Here is a 14,680-nt window from a genome sequence, read left to right as displayed (position 1 = left end):
GAAAATTGATTCTACTATTTTATATAGACTAATCTAAATATAGGGTGGCGCAGTATAAATATAAATTTCTCTATATTTGTATTAGTGATCAATTGGCAATTAATAGATTTTATTAATAAGAGTACGTTACAACAAAATGGCGGATTCGAAACTAGGATGTACGTTACAACACAGTGGTACTCCGGACAGGAGACAATCTCAACAGAAATCAAGGCAAGATACTAAAAGACATTTGGAAAAGTTTAATAAATTCACTATGCTTAGCAGAACTCAACTTCGAAAAACTATAAAATGCGATCAACAGACAATGTCTAAGACCATACTCCATGCTCTTGATATTACGTTTCATATCAACTTTAATTAATTTAACTGTTGTTACTCCATTCTTTTTTTAGCATTTAATGTTAATGTACCCATTTTTTGTTCCTGAAGAAGCCAGACAGACTTAAGCTAGTGAAACTTATCGACGATTGTATGTATTTGTAAAGAATTATGGTCCACTAATAAATCCAAAAAGAAAATTTCTCATGTTCCCGCTGGGTATGTTCAGCTCAACTTCAAAATTTAATCAGAATTTAATTATTTCTTTGAACACAAGTAAGCAAACCAAAAAAAAAGTGGTATTAGCAAATATAGCATCCAGTTTAATTTAAACTCTGAAAAATGGACTGGTTTTGAAATTAACTTCATTTGTGCCTCTTGTGGATTGCTGGCCTGGTTGGACCAGTAGATAGTGCTCCAGCCACTATGTGCAGGTTTAAATTCAATTATGGACTTGGAAGGATGTCTTTGGGTGGTATGCAAATTTCATTGCCTGTTCATTTTTTAGAAATTATGGACTTTACAACTGTGTTATAAAAACTGTGTCGAGTCCATAATTTCTAAAATGAATGCTGATCACCGTGTAACACTGAAAGAAAGGAGTCATTGCCTGTTATGGACTGCTACTACTCTTGTAGCCCTTTTATAGGTATCATAGGGTTAGAAAAGAGTTTGCTTAGTTTAAAAAAAAAAAAAAAGTAGCATTTAATTTTATTCAATTGCCAAGTGGACAAGATTATATTTAGACTTTAGAATCTGTGGTTAAGATCTGGGCCGGCAGAAGCGGGCATGCGGGTGCCGCTATGAAGGGGGCGCCGCCGCCGCCGGGGCACTGTTGGATTCTGAATGAAGAGAAATTTAAATTATTAATACTCTCCTCAGAATCCAACTTAATCCACCATGGCAAAGGCTACATTTGTAAATATTATTTAATGTAAACAACTTATTTTGCAAATTAATATTCATATAACTACCTTTAACTTTATTTAATATTTAATTATTTAAACAAGATATATGTATTAATAATGAAAATACTGTATTAAATATTATTAAGCTATTTTATTTATTACTATGTTAATATTATAAGAATTTGTATTTGATAAATTAACTGCATATTATTTGAAATGTAAATATTCCTTATTTATTCCTGTTTGTAAAGTTTAACGTTATGTAATAGCTCAATTTTATTATATTTTGTTTTGTTGTCATGGAAACGTATGTAAGTGAGCGAGCACGTTTTGGAACACCACGTAAGGTTGATTGAAAAGAGTTTTTAGAAAGAAATAACATGAGCAATGGAGGGGGAAAAACAGATATATAAGCAACGAACGCTGGAATCATTAATTAATGATTCCAGCGAGATTCCAGGAGATTAGAGCATTAGAGATTTATTAGAGAGAGAAGGATTGGCATTAGGTTGGAATCGGGCATTCGGCAATCACAGTGCGATAATAGCGAGTCGGCAAGACACTCAAGCAACTAAATAAAGTCTACAAGGTGAGAAGCAGTTAGCTAATAAGTTTCTGAATAACAAATAAAGCAACGGAAGATAGCTGAGTGACTACTGAATGACTAGCGATATTTTAGTTGAGATTTATTTTCAGGGCCGACCTTTCAAGGACACACTGAAACGTGAAGCATAGTAAGAAGTAACTAGAGAATAAATAGAGGCAACAGGGTTGTGTTTAATGATAGCGGTGTTTAGAATTATAGTGCCAAAAGAATTATTTGAATGCCAGAGGAATGAACATCTGTACATATAAAACCCCAAGTTAAAGAATTATTATGTATTGCCCTAATTCAAGAGTAATCAATAGTGCTTCATACAAGAACATCTGATTATATGTATTGTGCCCGTAAATTAATTCAGTTAATGCTAGAAGATTTATTTTAATGAGTGCTGTTTATTGTTAAAAGTGTTTACAGTTATAAAAAGTGTTTGTGTGTATGTTGATGAAGGAAGAAGATTAACGGTAAGATTATTCCAACTTTAATATTTCTGTTCAGAGAAGTGTGCGAGTTTCATCTTAGAATTCCCTGATGTTAACAGTAACTATCGCGGAGAATTAAAAGAAGCGTAAAATTAAAAGTGTCTGTTTATGAAGAGGTATTACTGCAATTTTTATTGTATTTGGAACTTAAGGAACTGTGAAAAGACTGTGATATAGAGATAACAGATTTATCTTGTCAGAGTTTGATTGTACTTATTGGAAAAGTTGAAGTGTTTCTAATAACTTAATTAGTGATTTGAAGTTAAGTGTAAAATTTGTTATTTTAAAATTAAATGTTTGTTTTGTTAATCTAAAGTTGTATTTTGCCTGAATCTCTTTTACTGCACCATTCATAAAATATTCGAACCATAGCGGGAAAATTAAGTAAGTTAAATATACTCGGCCAGTATATATAATAACATCATATAAAAGAGGATAGTTGTGAGTTGGTTTTTCTTCAATTCTTGAACTAATTCAGATATAGAGTGGCGCAGTCTATAAATATAAATTTTCTCTATATTTGTATTAGAAATCAACTAGCAACAACTATTTTTTTAGGTTAAGAACATCGTGATAACTAAATGTCGGATCCAAAGTACAGATTAAGAAGAAGTAGGATCCAACAGCACCGTTCATAAGTTCATTTTTAAGAAACAAAATTTTTATCATGAAAACAAAAAAATCTTAGAATGATCAATATTAAAATAAATATTGGCTGGATACACCAAATAAAAATTTAAAATAATTGTATATTGCCGCCTCTTTGATCAGCCGGCTGTTTACAATTTTGCAGCGAGAGCAGGCTAAATGCTTGCCTAAAGAATGTTGTGTCTACTGCAGTCTATCTAAAGTGAAATGGTGAACGGTTTTTATGTGCAGAAATGAATTTTCGTACAAAACATTTGTTGCTAGTTAACCAGTCATATGGTACGCATCTCAGTAGGCTACTGACAGTAGCGCAGCGCAGACTATTATTTCGCCTCTGTGTCGTGTTGTGTAATAATTTCTTGTGGGTATAAAATAGAAATGGAATCGAAAATTAAAAAAAAGTTATCCGGTGCACAAAATCGTAAGCGTCATGCTGCGAAAGAAGCAGATGTTAAGAAACAAACTGGGGCTCTTAATAAATTTCGTTAAAATATTAAAATATTCTAATACAGATTATAACCAACTCAATACATCAGAAATCAGAATTGAAGAACTGTGTACATCATCCAGTTTTCATGAAAGTACTATTGCAACGATTTAACAAGATGCATGATTTAAGTGAAAAATAGTTAGGAGAAAATTTAGTTGTAGTTGACCATGAAACTAACACATTGTTAGTCTCTGTAAATTTAGAAGATCCAGGTGAATGGGGAAATATTGATGAAAAATTACGAGTTGTTTTAATTGAAATGGCACCTGTTCAAAAGAAAAATATAATATATCCCAGAGATACATATGGTCATAAATTTGGCGACACGTATTATAATTGATAAATGGAAAACGGTGACCTCATGCCAAGAACATGGCTCATTTATTCCGAAACTTTAAATTCTAGAAGGCTGTAACGATTGGAGAAATGTAAGTACAACTTTGCATATACATGAGACTACTTTAACTCACATGAAAAATTTCTTAAAATGGAAGGAAGTTGATAAAAATTTAAAAAACAAAACTACTATTGATTGAGAGACTCAATGGCAAAGAAACATTGGACGAGTGTTTAGAACGCTTGATTGAAATTATAAAATTCCTTGGTAGCCAAAATTTAATTTTTCGCAGATCATCTGATAAATTATATGAAAGGAATAACGGCAATTTTTTAAAATTAGTCGAACTGTTTACGAAGTTTGATCCCGTTATGGAAAATCATGTTGAAAGGACCCTACAACGAAACAATAGAGTACACTATTTGAGTAAAGACAGTCAAAATGAAATATTGGAAATTTTAAGTAACGCAATCAGGGATACAATTTTATTATCAATTCGAACTAAATATTATTCCATAAATTTAGACTGCACACCTGATGTAAGTAAAACAGAACAAATGACCATTATTATTCGCTTTATTTCCTGTGACAATGGAATTCTTAAGATCAGGGAAAACTTTTTAGGTTTTGCAGATATATCAGATTCCACAGGACGTGATTTATGTGCAACAATGATGGAACAACTGGAAAAATGGAACATTCCCATTGAAGACATGCGAGGTCAAGGGTATGACTATGACAATGGGAAAAAATATGTGCACCAAAATTTGTTTTAAACAAAAATCCTCGAGCTTTTTACGTGTAATGTGCTGCTTATACTCTAAATTTAATCATTAATGATTCAGCCAAAGTGAATGCAGATACAATTAGATTCTTTGCCATTATTCAAGAAATATACAATTTCTTTTCATTCTCTTACAAATGTTGGGCAATCCTTTTAAAGTTCGTAAAAAAAATTAACATTGAAACAGCCATCGGATACACGATGGGAAAGTAAAATTAATGCAATCCGCCCTCGACGATATCAGTTACGAGAAATTTACAATGCACTTTTTGAAATTTTAAATAATGAAGATTTTAATAAAGAAACTCAGCATGAAGCACAAACATAATGTGCTAAAATAAAGGACTACAAATTTATTTGCTCTCTTACATGATTTACTTATCAGAATAAAGCCTGTGAGTAAAATGCTTCAAGACAAAAATATGAACATTACACTTGCTTTAGAATCTATCGAAAACTTAAAAATATTCTCACAAGAGTATCAATCAGATACAAATTTTAAAGAAGTTCTAAAACGGCAAAAGAACTGAGTGAAGAGGTGGATGGAAAACAAGAATTTAAAACTGGTATGGAAGTCCAACGAAGAAAGAAGACACGGCAATTTGACTACAAGCATCATGATGAAATGCCACAATCGCCAGAAGATAAATTTACAGTGAACATGTTTTATACACTTCTAGACATTGCAATGTGTTCTTTAATAGAACATTTTGAACAACTAAAAACATATTATGATAATTTCAATTTCTTGTATAGATTACTACAAATTAATAACAAAGATTTACGAAAAAATTATGACGACTTAGAGATTCTCTTGAAGGACGGCGACAATAAAGACGTAAATGCAGTAGAACTGTATAACAAGTTATGTGCTTTCCGGGATATTTTTTGGAAGGATAATTTAAATATTCAAAACCCTTTCGATATTCTTAATTTTATTTTGTCCAATAATTTATCTTTCCCTAACTTTTCAATTGCCTTACCTGTTTAGTGTAGCGAGCGGCGTACGTTCCTTTTCCAAGTTGAAATTGATTAAAAGTAGGTTTTAATTTAAAACCTACTTAAGAACAAGCATGTCACAAAAAAGGCTTGCTAGTTTGGCGTTAATAGCTATTGAAAATGATATATGTGCAGAATTAGACGTTAAGACCATTATTTCTAATTTTATGAATATGCAATCAGAAACCCTAAAATTTTAATTTAAAAAAATGTCATGTATATTTATGTAATTTAATTTATTTTCTGTTATTCTGTAAAGATGTTATTTTTTGAATACTTATATTAAATGTTCTAATTATTTCATAATTCTTTTCTTATTTTCCCATCTATCTTGAGTTTCTTTTATTTTCCTAAAAGATAGTTCCACTTGTAAAAATTTTTTAATAATTTTTACAAGTTACTAAATTCTTAGTAACTTGTAAAATGCAAGAATTTTTTAAACTTTAGTTCAAATAAATTTTAACTTTAATTAAAATTCATTTTAATTTTGTCAGCGATTCGGGTCGGTGAGAAGGCTATAATCCCTGTATCATTATATTCAATGATTAAAGTGAGGTGGCTTTAACTTTTGAGAATTTTTTGAATGTTCGGGTTTTTAATGATTATCCTGCTTAGCCAACACCCGCTGTTCGTTACATTTAGCTAACCAACGTGTGGCTGTTCTGTCAAAATTTATTTAAGAAATTTCGAATAATTTAAATTTTTAATATCGTAAAAGAACCACACAAGCCTTGATCGTTACAGGGGCGCTTAGATAGACATTGCATGCGGGCGGCAAAGACCCTAGTGCCGGCTCTGGTTAAGATAATGTCTATGCAAATTTATTTTCACAGACAATCACAAACATCCATGCCCACAGCGGGATTCTAACCTGCAGCCTTTTGGCTGGAGAGCAGATAAGCTAACCACTCAGCCACCTAGGCCGGCAATGATTATGATTATATGTTTATGTTAAATTGTTTATATATGATGTTAAATGTTTATATATATTTTGTTAAATTATGATTATATATTTTTTCAAACATGAGTTAATCATGTTTAACTCATGTTTGAAATATAATTAAACTGTTTGCATAAAATTAATTGCAAAAAAAATTCAGTTTGTCTTGACTTTGACAATTAAGTCTCATTAGAGCAATCTTATAGGAAGTACAGAGTTAATTATAGTGAAATGTTTGCCAAAATCAATATCATTTAGAATACCATTGATACTACAGGTTGTTTTCTTTGATTAGAACATTTCATTAGTTTGTTACAGTGAAATGAGTTCATTCTAATGTTTGCTGTAGTGAGAGTTGACTGTATTAAGAATTGTACTAATATAATGTGCATTGAAAAGTGTTCTTCATTATTAATATTTCAGGGTTACGGATGATTTCAATGGACTTAAAGAACAGTCTTTAACCAATCAAATAGTTGCATGTTTTATCAGCAACTATCACATAATATTTGAGGAGGGAACTCAAGTATTTTCACTAGATAATTCATATGATTCTCTAATTGATATCCCTTTGAAGCCATTTTGTCCTACATTATCAGAAAGAAAAAAGGTATTTTACTTAATAGCAAGGTTGCTTTTTGACTTTGTGCTTTGTATGTGTGGGTGTGTTTATAGGATTGCTGACTTACGTTGTAATATCTTAATTATGTTTTCTTATTAAAATTTAAGATGGAATGTCTTGTAATAAACCCATATTATAAGATGATTATGCATTTTGAACAGTAATTTTTTTTTTATACCTTAGTTATGTGATATTATGCTATGTGTTATTTATCGGTCATAAGAATCACTGGTGTCCAAAAGTTAAGGATGAACTACATTTTTACTTGTATATGAAAAGATGTTCATGACTACAGTCAAATGTTTAAATTTATTGCCAACATAACTGATAAATTATATTACACAAAAAATGTGTTATAAATTTTGTACAAATTAAATTGCAGAGTTTTTGGCAAATTTCCCAAGTTACAAATTACAGTTACAAATTTTCCAAGGATGTAGTTAAAGAATTAATGTACATTGCTTACAGAAATCTGTGCAGAGAGATATTTCAGTATGGAATATGTCTGCCCTGAACTGTAATACAGCTCTCACAATGTTGTACTATGCTTAGCATCAAGTGATTTAGGAGTTCTTGAGGCAAACTGGCCCACTCCACCTTCAGAGCAAGGATAAGGCCATATTTGTTTTCTGGAGGGGAATTTTGAGCAGCAATGCATCTTCCTATTGCATCCCAAACATGTTCTGTGGGGTTGTGATCTGGAGAGCTTGCTGGCCACTCGATTTGATTAACATCCTCAGTCTACCAGAAGTATCTCCACTGCTCATGCACAATGTGATGTCGCATCGTCATCCATAAAAATGAATTCTTTGCCTACAGCACCACTCAACAATCGAACATGATGTTGAAGAACTTTGTTGCAATATTGGTCAACATTTTCCAGAACCACTTTCACGCCAGATCAAGTGTCATCTAGAATCTGAAGAAAGACTAAAAATGACTCATCTGTAAAGAGTACATTAGCTTGTTAGTTTCTTGTTCGTTTTTTTATAGATACAACACCACTAAAACCGTGCTCTATGATGAGCTGTGGATAAAGGGATGCAGATTGCATGCCTTCAGGCATATAGACCTACTTGTCACAGATGTCTTGCCACAGTTTGTCAAGATATCTGCTTATCTGTGATTGAATGGAGCCAACTTACAAGCTGATCTGCTGTGGTGCATCAGTTACGTTTTGCTGTTATAATCAAAAATCTGTTTTCATGCTGCATGGCAGAGCAAGGGTGACCTCTTAGATAACGTTTGAAACACATCCCATTGGTTTGAAATGCTTCCCAGAGCCTGGATACAACGCTATGTGAGATTCCAAATTCTCTGGCAATGTCAGTAATTTTGAGGCCTCCTTCAAGCTTTCCACTAATTCTTCTCTATGTGAAATCATCTAGATGATGATTGATTGTTGGTTTCATTGATTGAGTTTAGTCATCCCAAAATCATTGGAATAATTGAAACATGGTTAACATGGTTTTAGACATTACAAGACATCCAAGTGTGCAACTTTATTCCTTCATGAAAAGAGCTTCAACAACTCGCTTAGTGCGACCTTTTTCCTTTTATCCTGGTGAGTGCTACCATCCATCTGACCTCATTGCACAATTTGAAAATTTGAATGTGTACCTGCTTTCTACCTAAAATCGTTAACTATACAAATTGCCACAAGCTGATTCATTTGAATTTGCAGTTTTAATCTTCAGAAATAGTATTTGTCCTTAGGTTTTGGACACTACTGTAGTTGAGCAATTTTACTTTTATTGCTTATTGAAAACTACAAAAGTGTAGTTTTCAATAACTACACTTACAGGAACATAAAAACATCTATATTTGGTTCAATCGTCCTTAAAACTAGCATATTTTTTTATACCTTCTAATCCAATCAGGATGATCAGATATAAAATAACAGTGATCAAAAACTATCTTCTGCTTTAAGAAGGAGATGCCTTTCATGTTTGGTGTTGAAGACTATAGCTACTCCTTCCTTTTCTTGATGGTTGCCTGAATATAACATTTTGTAACTGTTATTTAGAAGAATTTTACCTGTTTGTCTTCTTTGTTTCCATAACAAAAGTGTCGAAATGGTACTTCTCTAATTCTTCTATTAATTTCACTTCTTTTTCATTGATTTCTTTATGTTTATGGAGGTTATCTTAAATTCTGCTGATGTTGAGTTTGTTCCCTTAGCTGTATTTGCTGTTCACCCTATTTCTCTGAGGGGGGGGGGAGGAAAGTGAACTGTTGTGTTTATTTACAAATGACAGAAGTATCAGAAATAAGGGAGATGAAATGGTTTCATTGATTGAGTTTAGTCATCCCAAAATCATTGGAATAATTGAAACATTAAATGAAGATGATATTCTAACAGGAAAAGAAATTAGAATGGTACTGTGTTTTTCACAATGATAGAAAGGACAAAAAAAAAGGGGGGGGGTGAGTGCTGTTGATGATAGCAGGTGAATTATGTTTCTTCTAAAGAAGTTTTAGAGGAATATTTGAGTCATTAAAGAAGGCTCCTGATATATATATATATATATATATATATATATATATCATTTTTATTTTTTTATAAAGTTCTTGTTGGAGATAAACAGCAGAGTACGAAAAGAATATCAGACATACAGCAATGTGTTGGGAAAATTTATAGAAAATACAAAGCTAATAACAATGCTAATTACCTGCTAGATTTCTGTACAGGTCATGGACTAGTCATCACTAACACCATGTTTCTTCATACAGATGTGCACAAATTTCCATGGAGAGTAGATAAAAGAAATAAAAGTATCTTGACTATTATTGTGGATAGCATATCTTCATGCTGGATCAGATAACAAGAGTATACAGGGAACTTGAAATAGGAAGTAATCACCATTTAGTTTTGAGCAGAATAAAACTGAATATCATATTGACAAATATGTAAGAAAATTGTAAAAAGAAACAGTTGAACATCTTTCAGATGTGACTTATAGATATAGTAACTTATAGATATTAGGTATACAGATTTTATTGGAAGAAAATAGAGTTTGAAAACATTAATCAAACCTTGGACACTCATTGGCAGATTTTTAAGAAAACATGGATTAATTCAACCAGAGAACATATGTGGTGATGTATGCAAGGGTAGAAAAATCATAACTCCATTGTGGATTTGAGAAGCTAAAAAAGCAGTCCTGGAAAAGGAAAAAAAAAAGCATTTTGAAAGTTCCTAGTAAATAAGTAAATAAATTGGCAGATGTCCCAAGAGAATACAGAGAAAAATGTAGGAAAGCAATGCAGTGTATTAAAGTAAATAAACAAAAGTCTGAAGACTTCATTTATAAATATAGAAAATAAATATCAGAAAGGTGACAAAATTTCTGGAAGCTATTAAAAAACTTAAAAATGTGGGAAGGAACGAGTACTATAAAAGGAATCTGAGATGATAAAGGCAACATGAAAACTGAAGATAAATATGTTAAATATTTAAAAAAAAAGTAACAATGGAATGTGTGTGAGCTATGTAATAACATGATGGTTAGTGGTATTATGCTTGCAACTGATGTCTGTGTACATTAGATGTTTTATGACAGAGAACCAGAATCGGTGTTAGATCATATCTTGTTTCTTGGTGCACTGTTGTGAATATATTAACATTTCAGATGACTCTTTAAAAGCTCTTGAGTAAAAATTGTAATCTACATAGATCATTTCAATTCGTTTACCACATTATCTTATGTTTGGATTTATTGTGTATACTGCCAATCCTGATTGGTGTTTTCTTTCTGTATGTCCTTAAAATGTTCTGATTTTAAGGAAGGTTTCTTAAATGACAGATTGGGAGGTTTTGGAGGCCTAAAAAGACTTGAGATATTGTTGAATCTCTTTTTAACATAGTAACTTTGAAATCTGGTCTTTGATTGACCAAATGTTGTGGAGAATCACTGCTACTAAAGAATGGCTATAACAGAACATTGGGTTAATAAAATCTTACTTCATTAGCCACCAAATAAAAAAGAAAAACAAGATTGCAGAGGAGTAGTAATTCTTTCACACATATGGTTAGTCACATGCAAGATTTCAATTTATTACTTCAACAAGAGATTAACAAGTCATTTGAAATATTAAAATATTACCAGCAGTTCAACTAGAAACAAGGCACAATCTTACACCAAGTCTAGTTATCTGTCATCAAACATCTAACATATATGCACACACACAAAGTGGTGCATATAACATCACTAACCATCAAGCTACTACATAGCACATGTGCACATTCCATTTTTAGTCTTTTTTAAATATTTAACATTGAGAATGTTACCCGCTTGTAGCTTAACTGTTTGTTTTATTCACTTTTATTGCCTGAAGATGAAACATTGTTATTTGATGATGTATTTTTTCCATCAATTTGTCTTGTGTGGTTGAACTATTGGCGTTATTATTACATCGCATTCTCCTACCACAGAAGTCTTTGAAATGAGATGGCTATGCTCAATTGATTTATTCTCCATTTGGTCATGTGGCTTTAGATATGAAATGTTTTTTAGCACACTTTGACACCCAGCACCCTAGAATCCATTTTACTGTTGTGGGGGAGGAGGAGGACAATTGTCTACCTTCCCTTGATGCTCTGGTTTCTGTTACACAGCAGAAAACTTAACCACACTGGTAGGTACATTGATCATCTATCATGGCCCTCCAAGCAGCATGGTGTTATCTAAAGTAAATAGAGCTAGAACCACCTCTTTGGACTGTAACTAGCCTATTCACTTAAATCATTCACATCTAGGACACTTTTTAGCTAATTGCTACCTTTTCCAAAATCGATATAACTCCACACACACACTGGCAATAGATCCTACGTTAAAGTTTTGAAGTTGACTGGAAAAAAACTTTGCTAGTCAATACACGGGAGCACAACAACAGTTTACACTTGAGGAAGATGAACTCCTGGACCACGAGCATAATGAATACATAACTTGCTTGCTGTAGACATATTGCAGAATTGCATTTCTTCTAATAATTTAGACAATTTAATTTGCTTTGCATTTCTACCAATGCAGGAGTTCCTCAGGAGTCTGTTCTATCACCTGTCCTCTTTCCGTTATAGACAAATGACCTACTATCAGTCACTAATCTTATCCAAAGCTTTGCTGATAGTACACTCTGTCCATCCTACTCATTCAACAGGCCATGCATGCTCAGACATCTGAAGCTTCAAGATCATCTGCAGCTGTTGTCTTAAATACCAATTCCATACACCATCTTCAACAGGGAGAGATAACATGGACATCTTCACATCAGAAAGGGATCTCAGCTCACTCACTCACTCTCAGTGATACACATGACAAGATTGGCCCTTTCTCTCCTTTGACATTTACCTCCATCCTCACCTGGCATATCAGCAGGTTCCTCAGCCTCTAAAAAAATTAAGCATTATTTTCTGCTATAAATGCTTCTTTCCACCTATCCAATTACTTACACATCTCAAGTCCACCCACCCTTAGAATACTGTTCATATGTGTGGGTGGTACACCTAAAACTTCCTTAAAAATTCTTGATGCTGTTCAGAGGAAAGCACTTTGGCTGATAGGTGTTACTTTCCTCCCTGAGTCACTTCAATCATTGTTGCACCCATGCATTGTTTCTGCTGTCTTTTTCTATAGGTACTCCATGGACACTGACAGCCATCATTCTTCCACTTTCTTGAGCTTGTTAATACAAGAACAGAACATCCTTTATCAGTGCAAGTACAAACACCCTGACTATGCTTCACCTCTTTCTCTTTTCTTTCATCTTCCTCTATCCTCTGAAATGCCTTTTCTTTTGAAGTGTTCCTCTTCACCTTGCAAAGGCAGTCCTTTCTAAAGCAAAAGTGACTGCAGCATTTTCCTCTTAATTGGCTCTCATATGGAAGAATTTAAATAGAAACATTTAATTTTTTTTTTAATTTTCAATCAAACCTAAATGACATAGTATTGATCATGACATTCTTTCACCATGAGAGTTCATGCTACCATAAGGCTGAAGGGGAACAACTGCATTTTATGGTGATAATTACAGGGATATGTAGATCAGCATGTTCACTACAAAAGATAATGCATTACAGTATCCATATGTAGCAGATGGTTTACCTATTAATAATGACTGATCTATTACTAAACATTTCGTAGAAACATTTGTGGTCAATGTAATAATATATTTTAAAAATGGTTTACATTTGTAAAGGAAATTAGAATTTAATATGAACTATGTATTTGGTCCATTGTAACATGAGCATCATATGAGTCACACAGCATGAGTATACTTCCTCATGTTTCAGTCACAGCTGAGTGAACAGAAGAGTGCACCGTTAGAGTTCAAGGGAATGAATAATTTTAAGTTAACCTTGACTAAGTATAACTCTGTAATTCTAGGTTTAACTTAAAATTATTCATTCCTTTGAACTTTATTGGTGCACTTCCGTTCACTCACCTGTGGCTGAGACATGAGACAAGTGTGTCTCACTCTTGTGATTCATATTTTGAATATTCTAACTTGTCTTTTAGATGCTTCATGAATGATGCTTATGTTACAATGGGTGAAATATGTGGCTAGTCATATTCAGACTTTTTTTTTGTGAGGAAGGATATATGTGGAACTATAAGGCTGGTGATTATGACAAACTTAGGAGACAGCTTGGAGCTATAACATGGAACGAGAATTTGAGCGGTAAGGAAATAAATGCTGCATGGTAATTGACAAAGAAATACATAACAATATCAGTGTGTGTGAATATATTCCAAAGGCTGAATTAGGTAAGTGTAAAATGGATGAATGTGGAGCTTAAGCATGAAATCTGGAAAAAGAAGGCACTTTGGAGGAAGTACAAAATGAATAATGGCAATGATCAGTTGCATGAAGAGTATAAAGAACAAGCTAGAAGAGTGACTCAGTTAGTAAGGAAAACAAAAGTAGAGTATGAGCAGAAATTCGCAGATCCGCAAAGAAAAACCCTAGAGTTTTTAGATATGTGGCAAGTACAAGGAAGAATGATCATGGTAAGATAATGTTAATGGATGAAAATGGTGGAATGGTAACTGTTGCAGAAGACATTGTTGAGGTATTCAGTGATCAATTTCTAAGGGTGTTTCATCCTGATCAGGGTGGACCCATGAGGAACTTAAGTGCAGGGGACATAGGAGAGGATGGCTTAATTGTGAGTGAGCAGGAGGTATTTGAGTAAATAAACTTGATGTCAATTGGGTGATAGGATTTGATGACATATCACCATACATCTTAAGGGAATGTTCCTGGGAACTGACAGTAGTATTGGCATGCCTGTTTAATAAAAGTCTCTAGGGTTCCACAAATAGCACAGGTTCCAAGGGGAGTGGAAGGAGGTAAAATTGTTCCACTGCATAAAGTTAGTGATAAGGCTGTAGCTTCAAATTATAGGCCGGTCTGTATATCTGGAGTTGTGGTGAAGGTACTGGAGAGATTGGTGAGAAGTAGGATACAGAAATGTGTTGATAACAGTAGTGTTGTGTTGGAAAAAGGACTGACTCACTCCGTAAGTCAATTTGTTTCCGACCCAAC

At 33.1% G+C, this 14,680-nt stretch overlaps 1 protein-coding gene across 4 annotated transcripts in view; it reads left to right on the top strand.

The window, feature by feature from the left end:
• Nucleotides 1-14,680, top strand: part of LOC150096320 (protein FAM13A-like) — a 486,855-nt gene that overhangs the window by 176,872 nt on the left and 295,303 nt on the right. For all 4 annotated transcript variants that reach the window (XM_090408854.1, XM_090408851.1, XM_090408853.1 and 1 more), the window contains exon 7: nt 6,934-7,120. In XM_090408854.1, coding sequence (XP_090264980.1) covers nt 6,934-7,120 — 187 coding nt within the window. The remainder of the gene's footprint in view (nt 1-6,933; nt 7,121-14,680) is intronic.

The sequence above is a fragment of the Typopeltis vanoorti genome, chromosome 19 (assembly GCF_054136105.1).
Source record: "Typopeltis vanoorti isolate ZY-2024b chromosome 19, IOZ_Tvanoo_1.0, whole genome shotgun sequence".
NCBI lineage: Eukaryota > Metazoa > Arthropoda > Arachnida > Uropygi > Thelyphonidae > Typopeltis > Typopeltis vanoorti.
This window is presented reverse-complemented; position numbering and strand designations above follow the sequence as displayed.